We start from the raw sequence: 25611 nt of genomic DNA, 5'->3' as shown, positions 1-25611 counted from the left end.
TAGATACATTTGGGCTGAAATTGAAGAGAGTTCAGGAAATTACTCTGACCAACTGAGTCTGTGTAAACTACCTTCACTAAATGGCTATGGAAATTCTCAGTCATCCAGGTCATGGTTGTCCCAAAGGGGCATTTTCCAAAAGGCAACTGAAAATTCTTGGTATTTTCTTTGAAAACATTTCGCTTCTCATCCAAGCTCCACAATGTTTTCAAAGAAAATACCAAGAATTTTCAGTTGCCTTTTGGGGAAAAAAAAAAGATCTTTGTGACTACCTTCATTAAATTCAGTCAGAACTGAAGAAACTTTTTGGATGAGAAGTGAAACATGTTTAAGGAAAAACAAAGTCCAGTTGCCTTTTGAAAAGGGGCCTTTGGAACCACCATGGCCTGGAGAACTGAGAATCTCTATAGATACCTTCATTAAACAGAATTTGAAGGTGATCAGTTCATTTTTCCAGGAAGCCATTTAAGGATACATGAATCAGCCTTACCTGAAATAGCCACTGGTGAAAATGAGCCCAAAATTTATGTTGCTACATTTGTTAAGTGAGTTTTGCCCCATTTTACAACTTTTTGTGCCAGTGTTAAGTGAATCATTGCAGTTATAAAATTAATAACACAGCTGTTAAGTGAATATGGCTTTTCCCTTGATTTTGCCGTGACCCGTCAAAACTGCGGTAGACTAAAGCGCGCCCGATTAAAGTGCGTACCTGACGTCATCAGCAGCGCGACAAATACGACCGCGGAAAAAAAAAGGGCGCTTTAAAAAGCGCTTTTACAGCAAGCCGATTCACATAAAGGTAAGGGTTAGGGTTAGGGTTAGGGTAAGGGTTAGGTTAAGGGTTAGGTTTAGGTTTAGGGTTATGTTAAGCGTTAGGTTTAGGATTAGGTTAAGGGTTAGCGTTAGGTTAAGGGTTAGGGTTAGGTTTAGGTTAAGGTTAGGTTTAGGGTTAGGTTTGGGGGGGGTTAGGGTAAGGTTTTCGCGTTATTTTTAAGTTTCCCGCTCACAGCGTGCTGTTTTCGTCGTGCTGTGATGACATCACGTACGCGCTTTTGTCGAGCGCGCTTTAGTCTACCGCGGTTTTGTGGTGGAACCAATTTTGCTTGTTGGAGGTCGCAGAAGCTGACCCCATGATCCCCCCCACCCCCCCGGGACACTGCAACTGTCATAAATATGAACCAGTTGCCAAGCGTCTGAATTTTGATCACTTGATCATGGGGATGCTGGAATGGTCATAAGTGTGAAAAACGGCCCTAAGTCACTTCTTTTCAGTGCCGTTGTAACTTTGAATGGTCACTAAATGAACTGTTGTTAAGTCGAGGACTACTTCACTTCTCTGCAAGAACATATATACTCCTGCATCTCTGTTGTTCTACAGGAACGGTAAACAGTAACACTGAAAAATGCTCACTATTTTTAATGAACATACAGACGTGTCCAAATGTACAGGAAAATATATATTCACAAGAGCGCCATAAATACACTGTCAACAAACAGCAGAGCAGAATGCTGGGTTTTAAACTGAGAAGAGCTGCCACTGATGCTGGGAGATAATTTAGCCAATTCCACCAATACAACCTAAGTTTGTTTGTGGCTAAGACACCCTAAGATATCCAGGTGGAGAAAATGAAAAGGGTGTTCTAAAAGAATTTTGAACCCAAATACTTCTATCACCCTTCCATCATTTTCTCAAAAGAAATCCGTTTTTGGTTAAAAACAGAATTTGATTTTTTTAGGTCGCCGTTGGTCGAAGAGATCTTCAAACCCCCATCACTCCTCTCTCCCAATACACTCCCTCCCTTCCATCTCACCCTCCCTCCAATCCTCTCTCCCACCCTCTCTACCCGATCTTCAATTGGTGGCCAACGATTCCACATGCTCCAAAAATAAAGTCCAAGGTTTTTGCATCAGACAGTGTGTTTGTTTTGACGGTGGTACAGAATAAGGGACAGTTTCACATTCTTGTGACGAGATTTATAGGACACCGTTTCTTTGCTAGTCTCAGAAGAGATGCTCAAAGGCTCCTAACTAACGGCTAATTGCTTCATCGACGCTGGTTCAGGCCGCTGAGATTCTTGAACTGTCAAGACACAAAAACAATAAAACATTTTTTAAAAAATGGTGAGGGAGACCATGAGAAAGTTAGAAGCTGCAAGCATGCAAAATAGGATACTGTTTGTCATTTCGGAACAGTGATCTTCCCAACACTGCTTGATTGAAGCAACACTGCTTAAAACCATCTATTTGCCAAAACTGGCATCTCAGTTCATAGCGGATGTTAAGGGATCCCCCAAACACCTGGTGATTGCTTTGGGAAACAGGAATGCAATATTTGATGTCAAATATGTGCCAGTTTTCGTGTCTAAGGTGAGACTAGACCTTAGTCTCCTGGTGATTGACCCAAAGTCACCCAATCAGTTTTCATGCCTAAGACAGGATTAGAATTCACCATCTCCTGGGGATTGACTGAGTTACCCAGCCAGCTTTCATCCCTAAAGTGGGACTAGAACTCACCATCTCCTGGGGATTAACCCAAAATACCTAGCCAGCTTTCATGCCTAAAAGAGGACTAGAACTCCCAGTCTCCTGGTGAGTGACCCAAAATTACCCAGCCAGCTTTCATGCCTAAAATGGGACTAGAACTCAGTCTACTGGTTTCCAGCCTGATGCCTTAACCCCAAGAAAAAATGCCATGCCAAGAATAAACTCCAAATAGAAACTTCTGGACTTCTTGAGTAAACTGGCTAAGGAAGTTAACAAAATGTTAGGCTGGAATTCAAGCACCTTTCCTGCATTCTACTATTAAGTCACCTAAACCCATTAAAAGAAATGAATGTTTAAATTCCTTTAAATTAACTGGGAAATCAATTCAGAGGAAGGGGCTTGCTGCAAATTGTCTGTTTCTGCACAGATCCTTCTGAGATGAAAAGCACTCTGCTGAAACTACTCATCCCTGGGAATTATTTTGGGAAAATTCATTATTTAGGGCAGCTCACATGTCCCACCCCCAACCCCTTTTAAAGAAACCATGATGCTTTGCTGTGTTTTTCCCCATTCTGTAACAGGAGAAATATTCTGGAGGGAAACATTGTTTCGGAGCAAAGGCTGTGGAAAATCCGGTGTCTGGAATTACTCACAGTAACAGCAGCGCCCATAAGTCCCTGAAGGAGGGCCTCTCCGGTTGCCTTAACCTAGAGGAATAAAACCACAGAGATGGAAAACTTCAACTACAAGCCGGCATTTCAGGGGGGAAAGCAATCAGGAAGCATCCTAAATGCTGCACACGATTCCTTAACAACCACAACTTGAACTGTCATTGTACACTGAAGATCGCACTTAATTTCATTGTACAAGGTGCCATGACAATAAAGTAAACTAAACTAAATCCAGCCACAGTGGTGCTCTCCTGATGTGCTGAAGTCCCAGTATTTCCTACCAAGCATACAGGCGGTCCTTGGCGTACGACAGTACCACGCCTGACAAAGCAGACCATCATGTGACCCAATGGGAGGGCCTTTATTTGCAGCCGTCATTAAGCGAATGCAGTGAGTGGTGAAGTGGAGTAGGAACACTCACCTCACAATCAGGAGGTTTTGAGTTTGATCCTAGATAGAGGCAGATTATTTCTCTCTCTGGGCACAGTGAGAATATATCTGCTGGAGAGAAAAACTCTGCCCTGGAGACAGGAAGGGCATCTGGCCAGTAAACATCCAGCTCCATTCAGTTGCCCAGACTCCAGCCCGCAAGGGATTATGGGGTCATTAAAAGAAGATGATGATTAAGCAAATGCAGTCATTGTAAAGCAAACACCATGGTCATTGAGCCAACGCATTGTTTGCTATTTTTGCCGAAAACCAAAAGCAGACGCTTTGCAGTCACATGACCACAAGGCACCAGAAACAACCACAAATGCAGTTGCGGAGAGCCCAAAATGTGGCTATGGGGTCACGGGAAGGCTCTGTGGCCATCAGAACCTCAGAACTAAGTCGTAAATACCTTTTGGGTCCTTGTAACTTCAGTCACTAAGAGATTGATTGTAATTTGAGGACCACCTGTACACAAACTACCGTATTTTTTGGAGTACAAGACGCATCGGAGTATAAGACGCACCACAGTTTTGAAGAGGCAGATTAAAAAAAAAAGTAGGTAGGTAGATAGAGGGATAGACAGGGAGAGAAAGAAAGAGAAATACAGTAGGTAGGTGGGGAGAGAGAGAGTAGGTGGGTAGATAGCTAGAGGGAGAGAGAGAGAGAGAGAGAAATATAGTAGGTAGGTAGGGAGAGGGAGAGTAGGTAGGTAGATAGCTAGCTAGAGGGAGAAAGAAATATAGTAGGTAGGTAGGGAGAGAGAGAGTAGGTAGCTAGCTAGCTAGCTAGAGGTAAAGAGGGAGAGAGAAATACAGTAGGTAGGTAGGTAGGTAGGTAGGGAGAGAGAGAGAGAGAGAGAGGAGAGAGAGAGAGAGTAGGTAGGAAGGTAGGTAGATGTTTTCAGGTGTATTTATCCATGTGCTGGAGAAGGAAATCACTGACAATCTGCAACACTTAAGACTTTGTTTCTGCTGGCACAGCACTTGATCAATCTAATTCTCATCAATCCGTTAAAGAGTTTTCCAAAAGGAAAAAAAAAGTTTTTGCACTCTACAAACCTCCCGAAAATGGGCCCGTTTTTCCCCCCCAAAGGCATGAATGGGGGGGGGCTTGCAGAGTGCTCCGGGGGGGGGGGCAAAAACAACAAAAAACTGCCCGTTTTTTTGTCAAAACAGGCCCATTTTTTGAAAAAAAAAATTGCATGCATACCCTTATGGAGGCTTATAGAGTGCTGCTGGGGATGGGGGAGGGTTAAAAATGGCCGGTTTTTTGCTCATTTCTGCCCTCCCCAGCCCCCAGGAGCTCTCTGAAAGCTTCCATAAGGGTATGCATGGCCATTTTGGTGAAGGGGCGGGGCTTTGGGAGGCAAGAAATGCTGTAATTGGGGTATAAGACGCACCCAGATTTTCAGCCTCCTTTTTGAGGAAAAAAGGTGCATCTTATACTCTGAAAAATACGGTATCTTAAAGGCACAGCGGGATGTGGGCAGGATGCTGCTGTTCCAGAGAAGCAACCAAGCAGCTTATCTGGTTGGAGATATTTAAGAAGCTTCAAGCTCATTGTCTGAGCAGGATCCCCCAAAATATACATAAACATACAGTCACAAGTGGAGGTGAAATATAACAGATTAATTCTGGGGCTACTGCTGTGATGTAAAAGAGGACTTGCCAGAAACCAAGAGGACGATTGCCAAGCAAATTAGCTTGATTTAATTCAGAGGCTTAATAAAGCGTTCTGCATAATGTGTTCCTCTTTTTAAAAAAAAATGGAGTAAGACACACATATCTTGCAATTCAAGGTCTTGGTAATCACCTTTAAAGCCCTTCATGACATCGGTCCAGGTTACCTAAGGCAGTGGTCTCCAACCTTGGCAACTTTAAGATCTGTGGACTTCAACTCCCAGAGTTGAAGTCTTAAAGTTGCCAAGGTTGGAGACCACTGACCTAAGGGACTGCCTCAGCTTCCCCTGGGATTGGTCAACCCCACCCGTGCTGGAAGAGAAAGTATGTTGAGGGCCCCACTGGTCAGGGAATTCCAGCTGGTGGGGTCCAGAAGGGCCTTCTCTGCCATTGCACCTGCCCTCTGGAACATCTTGCCCCCTGGAATCAGGTCCTCTCCAACCCTCCTGACTTTCTGCAGGAACCTAAAGACCCAGCTCTGCTAATTGGCTGAGGCTCCAAAGGAATGGCTTCCCATTGGAGGTGGCTGATAGATTAATATCAGATCCCATCTCCTCTCCCTGCTCATCCACTTCCCTCCCTCCCCATCTTTTAGCTATGACTGTGTATTGGCTTTTGTATTATTTTTATATGGTTTTATCTTTTTAATATTATAAGATGCCCACGGTTACCCTGTGGCAAGATAAATGTGATATAGGTAGGTAGGTAGGTAGGTAGGTAGGTAGGTAGGTAGGTGGGTGGGTGGGTGGGTGGGTGGGTGGGTGGGTGGGTGGATGGATGAATGGATGGATGGATGAATGGATGGATGGAGGGAAGAAGGATGGATGGATGATAGAGATACCCAGAGAGAAGAGAGAGATACAGAAAAATAGATAGATGAGATAGAGGGAGGGAGGGAGGGAGGGAGGGAAGAAGGATGGATGGATGAGATACAGAGAGATACAGAAAAATAGATAGATAGATAGATAGATAGATAGATAGATAGATAGATAGATATCGATAGATAGATAGATAGATAGATAGACAGACAGACAGACAAAGATACAGAAAGACAGACAGACAGACTAGACAGACAGACAGAACTCCAGAAAACCATGTACTGCCAAATTCTGCGAGCATGGGCAACCCCTTGTGATGAGCCACACAAGCATGGGCAGTCTCACCATGGCATGGGGGCAGCTTTCAGGCAAGGCTGACCATGTGCCATCTTTCTGAATGGGCTGTGAATGCTTTTCTGTCACACAGACCTGGAGATGTCCTTTATTTGGGGGGCTGAAAACTTCAATCTTTTAAAAATACAAGGGCAGAACTGGAAGACAGGACCAAAGAGAAGCTGAGGACTAAGATTGAAAAATGAGTGCAGGTAAAAGGAAATAGCCCAGTTCTGTGCGCTGTTAAGTGAAGGCCAATGCCCAACAGCTATTCCACTCTTCAGGATGGGTAAGAAAAAATATTATTTTTATCACAAACTTCTAGGAGGATGTTAAATTACATCATCCCCTAGAAGGGAGAAAATATTCATTTCTAGCAAACCAGCACTCTCCTACACGATAGTCAACCTGGATAATTTGTTTCCCAATTTCTTCTGGATTTTCTGTTTAATAGCTAATCTTAATCAAAATAACTCTACAAGTCCTTGTCTATAGCACCGAATCTGTCCGTGTTAACCTTAAAATTGAAAAGTTGTGGGGGAAAGATATTTTTGTGCCTTTTTTAAAAAAAAGGAAGTTTCCTTTTATTTATCTCTGATGAGATCAGTTTACCCCTCAAGGAAGGAAGGAAAGTTTGAAACTTTTAGTAGCACTGCTAAGAGGCAACTTTATTGAAATTACTTTGATTTTTTTGTCCTTGTCCTCTCCAAACTGTGAAAGCCTTTTTCAGCCCTTTGAGGTAGAACAGATCAGGAAACAGGCACAAGAAGAATTAAAGCTGGAACCTTCAATGGACTATAGCTGTGATGGCGAATCTATGGCGCGTGTCGCCAACTGCTCTTCTGGTTTACATTGTGCACATGTGCACTGGCCAGCTGATCTTCGCAGGCGCCGGAGCACCAAAACCAGGCTGAAAACAGCCTCCAAAACGCCCAGAAAACAGGCTGCTTTTCGGTCTGTTTTAGGGTGTTTTGGGACCGTTTCTGGGCCATTTCTCAGCCCGTTTTATGGCCATTTTCCATGGCATTTTTGGCCCCAAAAGAGAGTCTGAAAACGTTGAAAAAATATCCTAAAAATGTCCCCAAAAACCAGCATGAAAAACACCCCAAAATGCGGAAAAAACAAGCATGCACGCGCTAGCCAGCTGGTCTTTGGGTTTTAGGGCTCTGGCGCATGTACGCGCACACATGCACACATGTTCTGGTTTGGGCACTAGGTACCGAAAAGGTTTGCCATCATAGCACTATAGTAACCGAATCCTGAGAGTCTGACAGGCTCTTTGCTTCCCTCTTTTAACAGAGAGTAAATAGAAAGTGAGGCAATCTGGATCTTCCTTCTCCCCTTTTCCTGTCTTCCTGGGCTAGGTTCATGTTTTCCTAATGGCTGTTGCCTACGTTTGTGAAGGCCGTCTCCATAATCCTTTATACACATTTGAGGTTGGGGGAGGTAGATGAAACACTTCCTGGGAAGACAGGTGGGAAGCAGCAGGGACCAGCAAGCCGGAATGGGACAAGTAGCTGCAGCCAATTCACCTTGGGACAACTCGCTGCAGGACAATTCAATTTCATTATTTCACATAATTAAAAAAATATTTCAGCTTTTGTCATCCACATTTCATTTTGCCTCTCCTTTGGCATCCTTTCTTAAATAGCAATAGCACTTAGACTTATATACCGCTTTACAGTGCTTTCCAGCCCTCTCTAAGCGGTTTACAGTGTCAGCCTATTTGCCCTCAACAATCTGGGTCCTCATTTTAACCACCTCGGAAGGATGGAAGGCTGAGTCAACCTTGAATCTGGTGAGAATCGAACTCCTAGCAGTGGGCAGAATTAGCCTGCAATACTGCATTCTAACAGGAAGGAAGGAAGGAAGGAAGGAAGGAAGGAAGGAAGGAAGGAAGGAAGGAAGGAAGGAAGGAAGGAAGGAAGGAAGGAAGGAAGGAAGGAAGGAAGGAAGGAAAATAGCAATAGCACTTAGTCTTATATACTGCTTTATAGTGCTTTGCATCCCTCTCTAACCGGTTTAGAGCCATCCTCTTGCCCCCAACCATCTGGGTCCTCATTTTACCCACCTCGGAAGGATGGAAGGCTGTGTTAATCTTGAGCCTGGTGAGATTCGAACTGCCAAACTTCTGGCAACCAGCAGCAGTAACCTGCAGTACTGCATTCTAATCATTGCACCAACACGACTCTAATCTCAATGATTCTATTCCATTATTTCTTCGATATTAGTGCAACTCTTGTCGTGCAGAAGTTGTCCCACGGCAAGTTGTCGTAGACCCTCCCAGCAAGCTGCTAACTCAAAGCAGGAGGTGGGGACAGGGTGCAAAGTCCCAGGGGATATCTGGGAGGAGAGGTTTGAACTGCCCAGCACTCCACTTTCTGATTTCAGTACGTCTTATCACAATATACACTGGACAGAGGGAGAGAAATGGTAGCTCTACATAGCAGATGCTACGCAGTTATTGTATGCCTTTGCATAACCCCTGCTCTGTTATGGGAATGTGCCCCCAAGCCATGTGTTAAACTCACAGTGATCCAAAGGAGTACAGGGCTCAACCTCCCCTCCCCTCTATCTTGCGAGCAGGAAGACCTCTTCGCAATATACATGGATTTCCATAGAAGAGCTCCAAACCAGAGCAAATGTGCTCCTTAATACTTTTGGCACCAGAAAATGGAAACTTAAAGAAAACTGCTTGAAAAATGTGCAGTAATAAGAGGAATGTTATATTTTTTAAAGTGTTTGGGACAACATGTGCCAGAAACATTTGGGTAAAAATAATTCTACCATGTTTCCATGAAAACAAGACAGGGTCTTATTTTCTTTAGATCCCAGAAATAAGAGCTTGGCCTTATTTTCGGGGGAGGTCTTATTATTTTTGAGGTGCAGGAGGCGGTGGGCATGGTCACCTCATGGCTGCTGCTGTGTTGCAATATTTTTGGGGAGGGCTTATTTTAGTGCATGCACTCAAAAGCCCCATTGGGCTTATTATCCGGGGAGGTCTTATTTTCAGGGAAACAGGGTAAAAATAATCTATGCGCTTGATCAAAAATTACCTGGTTTATTGCGCCTTTTCCCTCCAAACAGGCTGGAATTTCAGCTCCCAAAATTTCCAGCCAGCCTTTGGAGGACACTAAGCCGGAAAACAAAATGACGTTACTTTTGCGACTTTGGAGGGTGGAGGGGTGGAGGGAAGAGAGCTTGATCATCTCATTGGAAAACCTGCGTGGCACAAGGGTCAGCTGGTCATAAATTCATGATTATTATTATAACTCACCTGTTTAGCTGTGTGGCCCACGTTCATAGCGTCACCTACTCTGTTGTATAGGAAGGACCAAGTATCCTCAAAATCCGGGGAGGAATCCTGAATCATCACCAGTTCTGTGGTGTTATAAATTCCGGCCAGGATTACTCGGCGAGTGTACCAATTTATCTGCAAGACCAGGAATTGAGAGACTCAGAAGATGCGGGTCCCAATAACAAATTAAGGTTTTTGCAATCTGCCTCGATATGAAACTCCTACCCATGTTTTTAATCACAATTGGAGTGTCATAGGTCTATTCCATAAAAACACAGAGAGACATACATTTAGATTTCTAGTTGAACATATCAAGAAAAGTGAGTTCTACAAACCTGAAAAATAATTTTTAAAAAAACACAATTAATATGGAAATGTTATATTTATGTTGCATGGTGCAATGTTTCTCCTGTTAAGTCATGGAGAGAAATTACAGAAGCACTGTAATATTATCCTGAAATGGAGTTTGCTGAATTTCCAAACAAAAACCATCTAAGGTCCTGGATGTGTCCCAGCTGATTTTGATTGGTCTGGAGAGAAGACCAGACGGTGGTGCTTTTCACTTGAGCTGAAAAACAGGCTGGCCCTAATCTTTGTATCTGGCAAGGGACACATCACCGCAAGATCTGGCCAGATAATTTTGTCTCTGGCCAGCTAAGAAACATACTCTAGAGAATGTCATGGAAAAATAGAAGTCTGAAAGAATCCACAGGAGGCAAGAATTTGCTGTTAAGAGACTATGACTCTATAATCACTTATACATGAAATGCAACACAATTAACCCAATACTCTCGATACAATAATGGTGTCAGCGTTCCAAGTATCATGTAGAATTAAATCAGAGTCCAAGGCAAAACGATCCTTAAAGTTCCAATTTAATAAAGCAGACATCTTAGCACATCTGTGTTAATCCCAATTCTGGAAATTACACCAGAATCCCACCCAGTTAAAAGTTCATGATCTTGTCCCCACATCCACAATCCATCACATGGTCCAATCTTCTTCTTCCATGCTGGCGTCTCCACCCAGCTGCTTCTGGTCAGGTGTAAAAGTGCGGAGACAAAAGATGACCTTGGTCTTCTAGAAAAAAATGCTATCAATACATTCCACAATCCTACTCCTGTCTATTGCCCTCTCCCATCAACTATACTAATGAAACAGCATAATGAAATAAGAGAAAGTGTGGCAGGCCAAAATTCTAAAAGGAATATAATTGCAGGCCTGACAAATGGTTGGAAACTGATCAAAGATAGAAGCAGCCTGAAATTAAGGAGAAGGTTTCTAACAGTGAGGACAATTAACCAGTGGAACAGCTTGCCTCCAGAAATCGTGGGCGCTCCATTACTGGAGGTTTTTAAGAAGAGTCTGGACAGTCACTTGTCTGAAATGGTATAGGGTCTCCTGCTTGAGCAGGGAGCTGGACTAGAAGACCTCCAAGGTCCCTTCCAATTGTTATACTATTATATTTTCTATTCTATTCTTCATTCCAATATTTATTCCATTCTATTCTTCATTCCAATATTTATTCTATTCTATTTTAATTATATTATATTCTAAATTAGTCTAGTCTATATTCTATTCTTTATATTCTATTTCTATTCTATTCTATTCTATTCTTTCTCATCTATTTTAATTCTCTTCTATTCTCTCTACTTCTGTCACAGAACTAATTACCACTGCCCTAGTGCACTGCACTATAACCCTGAACATAAAAGTGTTCGCTGAAGAGGAACAGAAGCTTTGCCAGAAAAGCTACTGCAAAGTTATTTGTGGCGAATAGACGTAACGAGCCATGTCCAGAATTTCCTTCAAGGGTAACAGAAACTTAAGTAAGAAAAATCTACATACATATAAAGAGGCACAATAAGAAATAGGCTGCTTTGCACTCGCTTCGGTGATGCTGGAAGCATTTTTGGCCATGGCTCTGCACGTTGTGGTTTCATTACTTCAAAGCACAGATCTAATGGTCGTATCCCCCTGCGATCACTGTAGATTCTCTACCCTGGAGACCTTTGGATTGCCTCTTTGGGAGAGAGGCTGCAAGGTACATTCACTGAAGCAGAAGGGAGAGGCTGGTTAAAGCTTTGAATGCATGTTTTAACATTTCAATTCTTTTATTTGATTGTTTTATCACGATGTCAGCTATCCAGAGTCACTCAATAGGCACTCGGTAGCATATAAATGTAATAAATAAAGCAAATAAAAGCAGACACCCTATCAGCAATTTCCCACTGCTTGGGAGGGAGTGTTATTTTACAATCACCCAGATTTCTGAGGCACCACAGAATTAAGAACAGCTTTCTTTAAAGCTTGATTTTAAAGGAAGCTGCTGACTTTTGATTTGGAAAAAGTACAGAGAAGAACAACTAAAATGATTAAGAGCCTGGAGACTAAAACATATGAAGAACAATTGCAGCATTTGGGTATGGCTAGTGTAGAGGAAAGAGGGGGTGAACATGACAGCAGTGTTCCAGTATTTGAGGGGCTGCCACAAAGAGGAGGGAGCTAACTTATTTACTAAAACACCAGAAGGCGTGACAAGAAGCAATGGATGGAAACTAATCAAGGAGAGAAGTAACTTGGAATTAAGGAGAAACTTCCTAACAGGGAGGACAATTAACAAGTGGAATCACTTGCCTCTAAAAGTTCTGGGTGCTCCATCACTGGAGGTTTTTAGGAAGACACTGGACTGTCACTTGCGTGAAATGGTGTATGGTTCTGCTTGAGCAGGGGGTTGAACTAGAAGACCTCCAAGGTCCCTTCCAGCTCTATTCCGAATTGAATTGAATTGACAAGAGACAGGTAACTTGGAAGCAAGTCCGTAGTTTCCAAGCAGACTTTCACTTTCCATTCCATGCTATCCAAGGTTGGGAAAAGGCATACATTTTCAGTTCTATAAATGCTGCATCTTGTGCTGCCCCAAAGGGCCGCACTGATAAATTAGAAACAGCAAAAAAATAAAAAAGCCCCCCCCCCCCCAATTTCCAAAACAGCAGAGGGAGAAAAAAAATAAAGCAGGCTCTCTTGTGGAAGCTGAATTTCTTGAAAGCTCCACTGCAATTTGCATAGTCTCAGAAAAAAACTTTAGCTTCCTGGTGTGATCTCTGTCTTTTATTTGGCTTTCTGCTTTATTCCTTTAATTTGTCCATTGTGCCATTTATTTGTTACTGCAGTAGCTGCTGTTTTATTCTGGCACAGGTTTATTAAAACCATTTATTAAAAGGACCCGCTAAGGTCTTCTTATCTCTTTCTTCTCTTTATAATAGGTCAAGTAGTTCATTAATTGCTTTAATTAAGAAGTAATTTACTTTGTTTTTATTTCCAGCCCCAAAAAAGAGAATCCAAAGGCTCTCATCATTAAGAACGGAGTAATTTAGGTAACTGCTTAAAAAAGTTTCCAAGCAGAATCTTTCCTTTTCTTCCATCCTGGATGGAGGGAACCTGAAGAGCAGGACTAGGTTTCAACCAGGCAAATGCCCGGTTCCACTCTGGGTACCCCTAAGATAGGGGTCTGCAACCTTAAACACTCAAAGAGCCATTTGGACCTGTTTTCCACAGAAAACACCGGGAGCCACAAAACCTGGGTGGGTGTGGCCAGCTTGACATCACTCACTCCCACCCAGTCACACGAGTCTCCCTGTCTCTCTCTCTCTTTCCCAGGGGAGGGAGGGGGAAGGAACCCCTGAACTGATACTGGGTGGTAGGAATCTGACATCAAGAGGCTGACGAGCCCAGGAGCAGCTCACCAAAGACCAGCTGGCCGGAAGAGGTGGGGCATCACAACACTGGCGACTCTGCAGGAAAAGCAACTGACATCCAGGAGACGAGATCAAGCTGTCGCCAACGCTCCGCGTCGTAGCAGGCTCCAGAATAAGGGGACCCCGTCTTCCCCATTGTGAAGTGTGCTAAATTTCACTCTGCTATGCAAGGCGCTAAGAGAGCAGCGGGCAGGCCATGGAGGCAGCCACAGCAAATGCACCGTGATGAAGGCGGAATGCTGTTCCGGAAAGCGCAGGGCTTCACTCCCGCACTAAGGCTCCGTCCATCCGCCAGCACCGTGACAGGGCGACAGCTCTTTCATCCCTCTGCCATGAACATTTGAATGTGGCACGGATTTATTCATTGGCAGAATTAAACCCATGGTAAAAGTGCTATCTGTTTCGATCTGATGATTTGGCAGTGTTTATGGTTTTTATAAGATTGCATTACACAACACTTTAGATGTCTCCAAAAAAGGAATGGTGATTCATAAATATTAAGAAAGACAGGCAAAAATAGAAACGCAGCCCCTATTTGATATATCACTATAGTACTGCCTTTTCTGTGGTACAGAGTAGAAATGGGTGGTTTTAATTTATAAAACAAAACGTATCTTCTCATCTAGAACCAGGGCAGCCTTGATAAAGGTAATCCTCGATTTACAACCATCACTGAGCCCAAAATTTATGGTCTTAAGCAAGACAGCTGTTCAGTGAGCTTTGCCCCATTCTGCAACCTTTCTTGCCACAGTTGCTTAGTGAATCACTGCAGTTATTAAGTTAGCAACTAATTGTTAAGTGAATCTGGCTTCCTTATTGACTTTGCTGGTCAGAAAGGATTCAGCAACTGTCGCAAGTTTGAAAAACAGCCAGGTCACTTTTTTTCAGTGGCGTTGTAACTTTGAACGGTCACTAAATGAGAACTGTCATAAATCAAGGACTATCTGTACCAGTGATCCCCAAGCCAATCTTAAGAATTAACAGATGACCCTTTGCTCTCGTCTTTTGCTCATAAACCTAACCCCACTTCTCTTTAGAGACGAAGCATGAGTGTTGCGTACAATATCTCACTTAATTATACGTTTCCTGGAGAACAGGTTTGCCAGGACGATTAGAAACAACTACTCTGAATTACAAGAAGCCTGAACATGTCTTCTCCCTGCAGTCCATAGCAGCTTGTGGGAGATAGAACTTTTCTCTAGCCCTGAATGAGGTCACACCAATCCCTCTAATCTCCCATATTGCGTCCATTTCTGCTGGGCATCATTTTAAGGTGAGTTGCACCAGGAACTAAGCAACTGCAGCTGTAACAGGTGGACAGGTATGATCTTCTTTAAGCCAGTGTTTCTCAAACTTAGTAACTTCAAGATCTGTAGACTTCAACTCCCAGAATTCCTCAGCTAGCCATCCTGGCTGAGGAATTCTGGAAGGAAGTCCACAAGTCTTAAAGTTGCCAAGTTTGGAGACACCCCCACCCCTGCCCTAAGCCATGTTTTACAATATATTAAGCCAAAGCCACGGGAGTCTAGCACAACATGTGAACTCAGTGAATGTATGTCCTGTGCCCACCTCCTTTGAATCTTGAACTGTACTTCCCCCCCCCCAAAAAAGAAAGCCCCAAATATGTTTGCCCTGCAAAGCAGCGTATTTCAAACCTCCCCATGGCCTTTCCAAATCCCAAATGCTACCACCCCCCTCCTCAGACTTACATCGGTAGACTGATCTCCTGCATAATGCCAGATGTCATCCACCATGTTGGCAAGCAGGTTGAAGCTGGATGGAATATTGTGTGGCATCAGCAACACACTCATAGCCTGAAGAAAACCAGAGAAATGGGTTAAGCAAAGAGGACCGTTCTTAACCTCCAACGCTCCAGCTGTTTTATTTTTGTAAATATTACGGGGAAAGGAAGGGGGAGAAATGAACAAAGATACCAAAATGGATACCCAAATAAGATAAATAAGGCCAAGGAGATGGAAGTTCCTCCTTTACTCTACAGCAGGGGTCTCCAAACTTGGCAATTTTAAGCTTTGTGGACTCCAATTCCCAGAATTCCCTAGCCAGCACTCAGGGAGTTGAAGTCCATAAGTCAGAAAGTTTGGACACCCCTGTCCCTAGACCTTGAATGCTGCCCAGAGTGTCTTTTACTCTCAACCCAATGAACTTAAGCAGAAAGAGTTAATGGGTTTTTTGACTTTCTTTTTTTCCTAGGTTCGAATTGGGTATGTCTAATCTAGGCACACGGTGGCTCAGTGGCTAAGACGCTGAGCTTGTCAATCAGAAAGGTTGGCAGTTCAGCGGTTCAAATCCCTAGCGCCACGTCACAGAATGAGCTCCAGTTACTTGTCCCAGCTTCTACCAACTAGCCATTCGAAAGCACATAAAAATGCAAGTAGACAAATAGGAACCACCTTTGGTGGGAAGGTAACAGTGTTCCGTGTGCCTTCAGTGTTGAGTCATGCACGGACCACATGACAAGACGTCTTCGGACAGCGCTGGCTCTTTGGCTTTGAAATGGAGATGTGCACCACCCCTTAGAACGACTAGCACATATGTGCAAGGGGAACCTTTACCGTTTTAATCTAATGAAAAGAAGGACTAGGAGTGACATGATAACAGTGTTCCAATATCTGAGTGGCTAGAAGGCAAATTTCCTGTCTGGGAGAAAAATTAACCAGTGGAATGGCTTTGCCTTGAGAGGTTTTGGGTGCTCCATCCCTGGGGATTTTTAAGAAGAGATTAGACAGGCATTTGTGTGGATGGGGTTTCCCGCTTGAGCAGGATGTTGGACTAGAAGACTTCCAAGGTCCTTCCCAACCCTGTGTTTCTGTTATTCAGATTCCTGGAGCCATCCAGTAAAAGTTAGATGGCTGACAAATTTGATCTGAAGGCAAGTGAATATTTTTTTATGATTCATGAATGAGATTCTAGCCTCTTGTACAGAAACGGAAGGCATCAGATATGGTTCTCCATTTTCCTCTCCTTCACTACAACAAGGAGTCCCTCCTTGAGGAGATGGGCAGTTCCGAAATGTGAAAAAATAATGAGTAATTTTTTTATTTGTTGACTTGAATTTATAAACCGCCCAATTCCAAAGACCTCTTAGCTGGACGCTCTCAGACTAGCCTCCCTCTGTAAAGCAGGGCTGGACTGAGAGAATGATGGGCCTAAAGTCTCCAAATTTTCTTGATCTAAAGGGGGACTGGAACCAGGGTCTCCCTATTCCCAGGGAAGTCCCTTCACTGCTACCCCATCTTGGTTCTGGCATCAAGAGGGAAGGACTTGCCCAAAGTCTCCAGGGATTGAATCTCCAGTCTCTGTGATTGAGGGGGGAATAGAACCTGGTATTGTGTTTCCATGACTATTATCAACTCGAGAAGGGAGGAGAAGTCCATGCATACTTTTGGCCAGAGTCAAGTCTCATATTCTTGCAGCTGGCATGTGAATGTGTATGTCCATAACCTGCCATAACATCTTGTTAGCGAATGTGATTTATGACTTCAGGCAGAGGGGAGGGGACACAGGTGTAAAGTTCAGACGCCATTAAGTGGAATTCAGTTTCGGCTCCACAGGAGATCATGCCAAGATGCTGATCCTACTAAATGAATGGATTTTTTTAAACTTTGTCTCGAGGCTCGTAAATTAATTAGGTCATCCCTTGGGATCTTCACACCTGGATTTTTCTGCTCCTAGTCCAGCACTGTTGCCACTATATTCTATTGCCTCTGAGAAGAGGGACAGGAGCAAACTCCCCCAGAGAACTCCTACAGCTACGGGTTGAGTTTCCAAACTCCTGTTTTAGCAACTCTGCCATTACACCACTCTTTCCTACCTGTCTATCATATCTATCGTATCATCGTATCGTATCGTATCGTATCATATCATCTATCTATCTTTCAATCTATATCTCTATATCTATCTGTCTGTCTGTCTGTCTGTTTGCCTCTGTCTCTCTCTCTCAGATTCTCTCTCTCACACACACAGACACACAATCCTTGGTTTTATAATCAGAGGCATAGAATCAAAATCATGCGAAGTATTAATACCGCTTTATATAGGCTTAGTAAGACCACACCTGAGATAGTGCATCCAATTTTGATCACATTACAAAGAAGATGTTGAGACTTTGGAAAAAGTGCAGAGAGTAGCAACTAGGATGATTAAAGAGACTAATCATCCTAAAGACTAGAGACTAAAACAAATAAAAAAATGGTTGTAGGATTTGGGTTTGACTAGTCTAGAGAAAAGAAGGACTAGGAGGGACATGATAGCAGTATCCAGTATTTGAGGGGCTGCCACAAAGAAGAGGGGATCAATTTATTTTCCAAAGCACCTAAGGACAAGACAAGAACCAATGGATGGAAACTAATCAAGGAGAGAAGCAACCTTGAATTAAGGAGAAACTTCCTAACAGTGAGAACAATTAACCAGTGGAACAGCTGCCTTCAGAGGTTGTGGGTGCGTCATCACTGGAGGTTTTTAAAAGAGACTGGACAGTCACTTATCTGAAATGGTGTAGGGTCTCCTGCTTGAGCAGGGGGTTGGACTAGAAGACCACCAAAGTTCCTTCCAGCTCTATTATGATGTCTTTCTGTCTAACTTCTACAATTTACATCTTATCTATCTTTATTCAGCCATCTACATACACAAACCATATCCATGTGGCATGTATTAACACACAAACACAATATTTTTTTAACTTGATGAATGTCACTGCATTCCTTAGGGCCCAAAAGTCTTTTAAAATTTGTTTCAGAAAGTCACAAAGACCGAATCAGAAAAAAGAGCCAGCCAGGATCAAAACTGGGGCATTGCTGTCTGTCTTCCCTCTCTAGACAAAAGCACCACTTCGGGGATCCATCCAAGCAAGAAAAGAAGATCCGTTCGGACGTGGGGTTGGGAGTTCATTCGCACAAGAGAGGAGAAAAAAGAAGTAATTTCTTTCTGTTGGATCGGATCACAGAGAAGCTTAAACCATCAACATGTTCTTTTCTAAATGCACTGAGATAATCTAGGAACATTGCAAGAAACACCAAGAAAAGCAGTTTAGTTTTATACCTGAGGCCATTTTTCAATAAATGGAATGAGCATTCTCAGCCTGGCTTCTAAAGCATCCTTTATAAACTGGTCTGTTTTCTTCTTCCTTTCAAAAGAGAAGAATGATTTAGTGCAATTCGCTCTTGTCTGTCTCTCTTGCTCAAGGTCTGTACTCAGGATGCCAGAGGCAGGTTACCTGCCAAAGCCCCCTTCTGGAGTAACCTTCCCGTGCCCAGTGCAGTTACCATTCCCACGCACTGCTGGTTTAGAAGCCTAAACGCAGCCCCATCCCTTCCCTCCCTCTGCCTGGGAACTCACTCCAGTTGGCCAAGTTGTACCAGCTTGTGCTGTTCCTCAAGAAGTTCCGAGAGTTTGGAGTTACTCCGGGACACAAAGTGGAGAATCAGTTCGCTGCCGTCATTGTGAAACAGCCCTGCTGCAGCAACAGAGAGTCCTACAGACTGAAGGGAGGAGAAAAGTCGAGTTGAACAATTCCCACAGAGAAATAAATTTCTGCAACTTTAAACAGGCAGGGATTACAAATGAAATAGCACTAATTTGGCACAACGTCTCTTTGGGAAGCTTGTTCATTTTAACATATGGCATTTGATACACCGACTAGAAATATACACCGTCATTTCATTTAGATTATTAGAGCCCAATAAAACCAATGTTAAAAAGATCTACCATATTTTTGTATAAGACGCACCAAGGCTTTGAAGAGGCAAATGAAAAAGAAAAAAAAGTTTTGCACTCTGCAAACCTCCCAAAAACGGCCCGTTTTTCTTCCAAAAAAAAAAAAGGGCATGAATAGCCGTTAGGAGGCTTGTAGAGTGCTCCTGGGGGGGCGGAGGTGGGCCAAAAATGAGCAAAAAACGGTCCATTTTTCACAAAAACTGGCCCGTTTTTGTCAAAAAAAAAAAGGGCATGAATAGCCTTTAGGACACTTATAGAGTGCTCCTGGGGACTGGGAGGGGGGCAAAATTGAGTTAAAAATGGTCCATTTTTCACTCATTTCTGCCCTCCCCAGCTCCCAGGAGCACTCTGGAGGCCTCCTAAAAGCTGTGCACGGACATTTTGGTGAAGGGGCCGGGGTTTCAGGAGACAAAAAATGCTGTGTTCAGTGTATAAGACACCCCCAGATTTTCAGCCTCTTTTTTGAAAAAGGTGTGTCTTATACTCCGAAAAATACAATATGTTTAAATAGCAACGTCTAGGCCTATGATGGCGAACCAATGGCATGTGGAGCCATGTTGCCTGCCACATGCAACATCGCCCACTCCTCTTCTGGGTTTCTGGCGCACATGTGCCCGCAATGATCAGCTGGCCTTTGTGTGTGCAGCAGTGCCAGAAGCCAGAACGGCTGATCTTCTGTTTTCTGGTGTGAGCATGCGTGGCAGCCAGCTGACTGGCACATGAGCACGTTCAGCAGTAACTCACTGGCCAGCACGCCTGTGCATTCCGCAAACTGGAACTTCATTTACTGGCACGCACATGCTCCTCTTCCTGGTCGCGGCACCACTGGCCATCTAATCATTGACATGCAGCATCACTTATATTTTTTTTTAAAAACCCAGCCACTGGACCAGGAAATGCCCTCAGCTTACAGCCAGTCACAACGTGATTTTAGTTTGGGGGTCTGGGACCCCGCGGTCACACTGAGGGGAGGATACGATGCCCACTAGAAAGTCCTAGTAGGCACCATGTGAGGTGCAAATCCTATTCAGGACTGTCCATGGCTGACATGGTATACAGGTAATCCTCAACTTACAACCAGAATTGAGTCCAGCATTGATGGTGCTGAGGAATTCATTGAGTTTTGCCCCATTTTAGGGTTTTTCTTGCTACCTTTGTGGAATGAATCAGTGCAGTTGGTAGGTTAGTCACATGGTCATTAGGTGGAATCTGACTTCCTCATTGACTTCGCTTGTCAGAAAGTCGCAAAAGGGGATCACATGAGCTTGGGACACATCAAACGGTCATAAATATGAACCCGCTACCAAGCATCTGAATTCTGATCATATGACAATGGGGATGCTGCAAAGACTACAACTCTGCAAACTGCTCCTCAGTCACGTTTTTCACTGCTGTTGTAACTTTGATGGTCACTAAATGAATTGTTGTAAGTCGAGGACTACCTGTACTTGTTATGACCAAAGGTGCAAGGGTTCTCTCAGAAGAATCGAGATAATGTATGTGGAGCCTTCATTCCCCTCCCCCTTTTCAGCTGCATTGGTATCTCTCTCGACCCACCAAGCAACTTTAACCCAGGTCCTCAGTAATTTTCATGTCATAAAAATAGGAGATTCTGTTTTGTATTGTAAATCTACAATGAAATACAAATAGATGACTTACACCAGTTCATAAAGTGACTGTTCAAAGTTACAATGGCACTATAATTGTGACTTAAGACCATTCTTCAGAGTTACGGTCTTTGCAGAATCCCCATGTGATCCAAATTCAGATGCTTGGCAATGGGTTCATACTTACGACGGTTGCAGTATCCCAAGGTTGTGTGATCCCCTTTTGCGACCTTCTGACAAGCAAAGTCAATGGGGAAGCCCCATTCACCTAACAGCCGGGTCACTACCTTATCAACTGCAGCGATTCACCTAACAACTGTGGCTAGAAAGGATGACAAATGGGGCAAAAATCACTTAACTGTCTCACTTTGCAACATAGAAATTGGGCTCAATTGTGACCGTAAGTCGAGGACTACCTGTAGAACCTATTTTGCGAAAAACAGCAAGCAAAATGTCCTAAAATGGGGGATACTGAGAGGTGAGACTCAGAAATTTCCTGCACATCAATCCTATTGACAAGGAGCTAAAAATGTTATTGTATTTTTCAGACTATAAGACGCACCAAGATTTCAAAGAGGTAAGTAAGAAAAAAAAGGTTTTGTCCTCCACGGCCCCCAGGAGCACTCTGCAGGCTTCAGCAGGGCTGGAGAAAAGCAAAAACGTCCCCGTTTTTGCAGAAAAACAGGTGAAAAATGGGCCATTTTTTGCAAAAACATGCATTTTTGCCTTTACCCACTCCTGCTGAAGCCAGCAGAGTGCTTCTGGGGGGCCGGGAGAACCAAAAAACCGCCTCCATTTTTGCAAAAAACCCGGCCCATTATTCACTCATCTTTTTGCAAAAACAGAGGCATTTTTGCCTCCCCCACCCCTGCTGACGCTTGCAGAGTGCTTCTGGGGACTGAGGGAAAGCAAAAACGCCTCATTTTTCGCAAAATGGGATGCGGGGGCAGGGCTTCAGGAGGCCAAAAATAGATGCATCCGGTGTATAAGACGCACCAACATTCTACTCTTTTGGGGGGGGGGGGGAGATGCTTCTTATACTCCCAAAAATATGGTGATTCTGAATAGAATTCAAAGTTCTACACCCAAAAATTCTCAAAGAAAAAATGACAGTAATGTGAATTTGGAACTCAGTTATGCTAAAGCACAGATCCCTCCGGTCTCTGATCATAGATCTCCTAACATGCTGCTTCTCTTAATACAGACCTTCGCTCCTTCTGCAATTGCATCCATTGTCCAGCCATAAGTGGGCACAAATTTCAGAGCTGCTGTCAGGATCCGATTCTGTATCTGCTCCTCACTCTCGTGGCCCTCTGATTCTTCACCCCCCTGATCTGTGTAGCTAGGGGTAAAAACATAGGAAGGCATGTCTTACAAGCACTTTTAAACACTACAAGTCCAAAGCTTTTATTATTTTTTCTCAATTATAATTGATGCCGTCATGAAACAGTGCATGCCTTTGTTTGATAAATGGTTGATTTAGTTTGTTTAGACACTGTATTTTTGGCTACAACATTATTGGCATCTTTGATTAAAAAAAAAAACTTAAGACATACATAAAATAAACCACATCTATCAATGTTTACAAGTGCATGAAGACCTCCCCCAATCATTCTAGAGATTCTTGGTTCACAACATCGCTCAGGTGTCAATTTGAACGCTGCTTTGCAAAATTCTCAAGAGTAAGATGGAAGAATGCCAGCTACTAAATTACTCACTAAAATGTGTTCATTATACTTTTTCCAAAGCAAAGAATTGCTACTTTGGGGAAAAAAGAAAGTGCACGGCCATTTGGGACAGAAATTATGCAAATTACCTGGGGTGTGAGCTTGGATGCTTTTCTTCTATGGGTGAATATGCTGAATATTGCTGACCGGGAGTTGGGAAGGGGGGCTGTTTCTGTTCTTCTGAAGCTCTTTGCAGTGCCAGTGCAGGATGGAAGGCCCGCTGAGACTGATACAGCTGCCTTCGAAAGACTGAAAACAGAAATTAGTTGAATAACATACAAACCTAATGGATCATCTTGTATGCTGTGGAGCCCCCCCCCCCTTTATACATTTCAGAATTTGAAGCGAAAGCCTATGCACAAAATCACATGCCTAAGAGTAAGACATATATATACCCCAAATATGTCACTGATATGCCAGACAAGTATTGTCTAAAAACCCAAGTCTTCTTTCATAACATGCCAAATAAAGTTATCTAATAAAAGCTACTTCCAGTAATGACTTACAAATGAGGCTGGAATTATCTACAAAGCCTTAGGCCCATTAAAATATTCTTGAATCTTGATTATGTGCCATCCATCCAGTCAGCATCACCTCCTCCTAGCAATCCCCAAGATGATTGGTCTCCAACCTGATCCTTCAACAGTCCACCTACTGTTACTGTAAAAGGTAAAGGTTCGCCTTGAACATCTTAGCTAGTCATTCCTAACTCTAGGGGGCAATGCTCATCTCCATTTCAAAGCCGAAGAGCCAGAGCTGTCCAAAGATGTCTCTGTAGTCATGTGGCCGGCATGACTAAACACTGAAGGCGCACAGAATGGTGTTACCTTCCCACCACTGTTAACTGTAATTGAATCCATCTACCTTGTTGTTTCTCTTCTGCCTTGTCCCTCTCATCCCACCTTTCACCATGTTCTATACTTTTTCAAGGAGGTTGGTCTTTGCATAATGTGTCTGAAAAAAATGAGCCTCAAGGAAGCATTCTGGATCAACGCTTGTTGAATTACCCATTTGTTTCCTTTCTTGGCTGCTCATGGAGTTCTCAGTTTTCTCCAACATCAAAGTCCAAAGACGCCAATACTCTTCCTCTTCTGCTTCTTCTAAGTCCAATTTACTGTAAGAAGTTAGCCCCCACCCCTCTCCTAGGAAAAGGGGATATTTTAGGAAATATTCAAAGGGCAGAATATTTCCCCTAAAAGGGAGGCAGAAACTCAGCCCACCCACCACCACCTTTGTCAATGAGCCATTAAGGCCTGGGCCAGTCTATTCTATATAACAAAGATCTACCTCCTTCAGGCAGAGCCACAGTAGGAATGGTCGAAAGCCCTTTCATTACACCATCACCCTGCAAGACTCAACCAAGCTTGGGGCTCAAAAACACAATCTACAAAGTTCCATGAGAGTCTGACAACCAATCAGAATACAAGCTCAAATTCAAATCCCAATAGAGAATATAAATCTCTCTCACACACACTCTTTTTCCACTCCATGTGTCTTTTTGCCCAGGACCTCAAGCCAAGTGGTCCTGTTCACCATTAAACCATCTTTCAAATCAGCCACCATGTTTCCAATGTCTTTTTTCCCCATTTGGAACTGAACCCAGAAGGCCATTTCTTTCAACATTACTTTATGGTGTCACCAGGCACACATTTCTGATCCCGAGCATCCTGGCACCTGAATTATCTTTTCCCAGACATCCTTGGCTGCTCTACCAAATGCTGTTGTTTGTTTTCTTCCATTCAATCATATCTGGTTCTTGAAGACTGCCTAAAACAAGTCCCTACAGGTTTCTTGGCAAAATTTCAGAAGCAGCTGGCCAGAAGTCTGTGGGTTCTAGTCTTGCCTTTAGGCACAAAGCCAGCTGAGGTCCTTTGACCAGTCACTCTTTCTCAGCTCTAGGAAGGACACAACGGCAAGCCACTTCTGAAAACCTTGCCAACAAAGCTGCAGGTAGTGGCCAGGAGTCAAAAATCAACCTGGAAGCAAGAGAGACTGATCGCTAATCTTTTGAAGCTAAGGGGATAATGAGGATTGTCTTCAGGGGTGTTTTGGGGTTTTTCTTTTGACTCTGTGATGATGTAATTTATGACCATGTTGTTTTATTGAATGGTTATATACTCATTAGCTATAACCTCGTTGCCATTCTGAAAATCTGTAAGCTTCTTAAGAGAGGAGGCTAGGGGACAGAAGCCTAATAGGATCAATGAATGAATGAATGGAAGAAGAAGAAAGCATTGGGCACAGGCTGCCATTTTGCATTCTCACTGCTTCCAAATTCAGCAGTGAGAAAAACTGCAAGGAAATCCGGGCCACCCAACTTTGCTTCAGGCCCAGAAGAAGCTCCTTCCTTCCTTCCTTCCCTGGGCAGCAAAACTCCAGGATGAGAGAAGATCAGGAAACCATCAGAGCTCGACTCCCAAACCCAGAATCTCTGACAGGTTGCGGCTGGGGCTTATGGGTATTACAGTCCAGGCTGTCATGAGGAGCGGGGTTTGACAGCGCCTTGATGGCCCTCACGTTGCGGGGGAGGGGGGGGGGACTCTCAGTCCAAACTCCCGCGCAGGCGCAGTGGGGACGCACCGGGAAACTATGTGGATGATGGGCCCTGCAGTCCCCTCGGCCGTGGATGATAGGGGGTGTAATCCCACTTCGCTCCGCCCCGGATTTCCTTCAAGGGGGCATCCTAGGGTGATGTATGCAAATAAGCCGGGCTGAAGGGCCTCCCACGCCCTTCACCTCACCTTCCCTTCCTCTCGCCTGAATGGCGGGTCGCCCGGTTCCGCCTATCCCGGAGCGGGGGAAGCTGAAGGCATCCTTCCCCCACCCGCCCACCCCGGCACGAGCCGCGCTCCCCCCCACTCCAGCACCTCACCAGCCGGGCAGCGCAGCAGCCCCCGGGCCGACCGCCTCAGCCCCGCCGCGGCCGCCGCCATCTTTGAGTCGGGCGACGAGCGGGGAGAGCCAAGGGGGCGGGGCGAGCTGCCGCGGACGCCATCTATGGAGCGGGGCGCGGCCTCCTCGCGCAGGAGTGGGAGGAGGGAGCGAGACGCCGCTGACGTTTAGGCCTCCCA

General features: G+C 44.0%; 1 protein-coding gene across 2 annotated transcripts; it reads right to left on the bottom strand.

The window, feature by feature from the left end:
- Nucleotides 1-1402: 1402 nt before the first annotated feature.
- Nucleotides 1403-25547, bottom strand: COQ9 (coenzyme Q9). Of its 2 annotated transcripts, XR_015698478.1 has the most exons (10): nt 25413-25547; nt 22630-22789; nt 22020-22155; nt 18829-18971; nt 18532-18616; nt 15183-15287; nt 9695-9850; nt 9474-9550; nt 3138-3191; nt 1403-2080 (listed from the first exon to the last, which is right to left on the bottom strand). XR_015698478.1 is itself a non-coding variant. In XM_087729325.1 (9 exons), the coding sequence occupies exons 1-9, from the start codon at nt 25471-25473 to the stop codon at nt 2045-2047; spliced, it is 936 nt and encodes a 311-aa protein (XP_087585451.1). In that variant the 5' UTR covers nt 25474-25546; the 3' UTR covers nt 1403-2044. The 2 variants fall into 2 exon arrangements, 1 of the variants encoding a protein (XP_087585451.1); XM_087729325.1 differs by lacking the exon at nt 9474-9550 and having other exon boundaries at nt 25413-25546.
- Between the last annotated feature and the right edge of the window lie 64 nt (nt 25548-25611).

This window comes from Thamnophis sirtalis, unplaced genomic scaffold (genome assembly GCF_051295495.1).
Source record: "Thamnophis sirtalis isolate CommonGarterSnake01/CBP01778 unplaced genomic scaffold, rThaSir2_p1.2 scaffold_14, whole genome shotgun sequence".
NCBI lineage: Eukaryota > Metazoa > Chordata > Lepidosauria > Squamata > Natricidae > Thamnophis > Thamnophis sirtalis.
The sequence above is the reverse complement of the archived record's forward strand: the minus strand, read 5'-3'. Positions and strand labels throughout refer to the sequence as shown.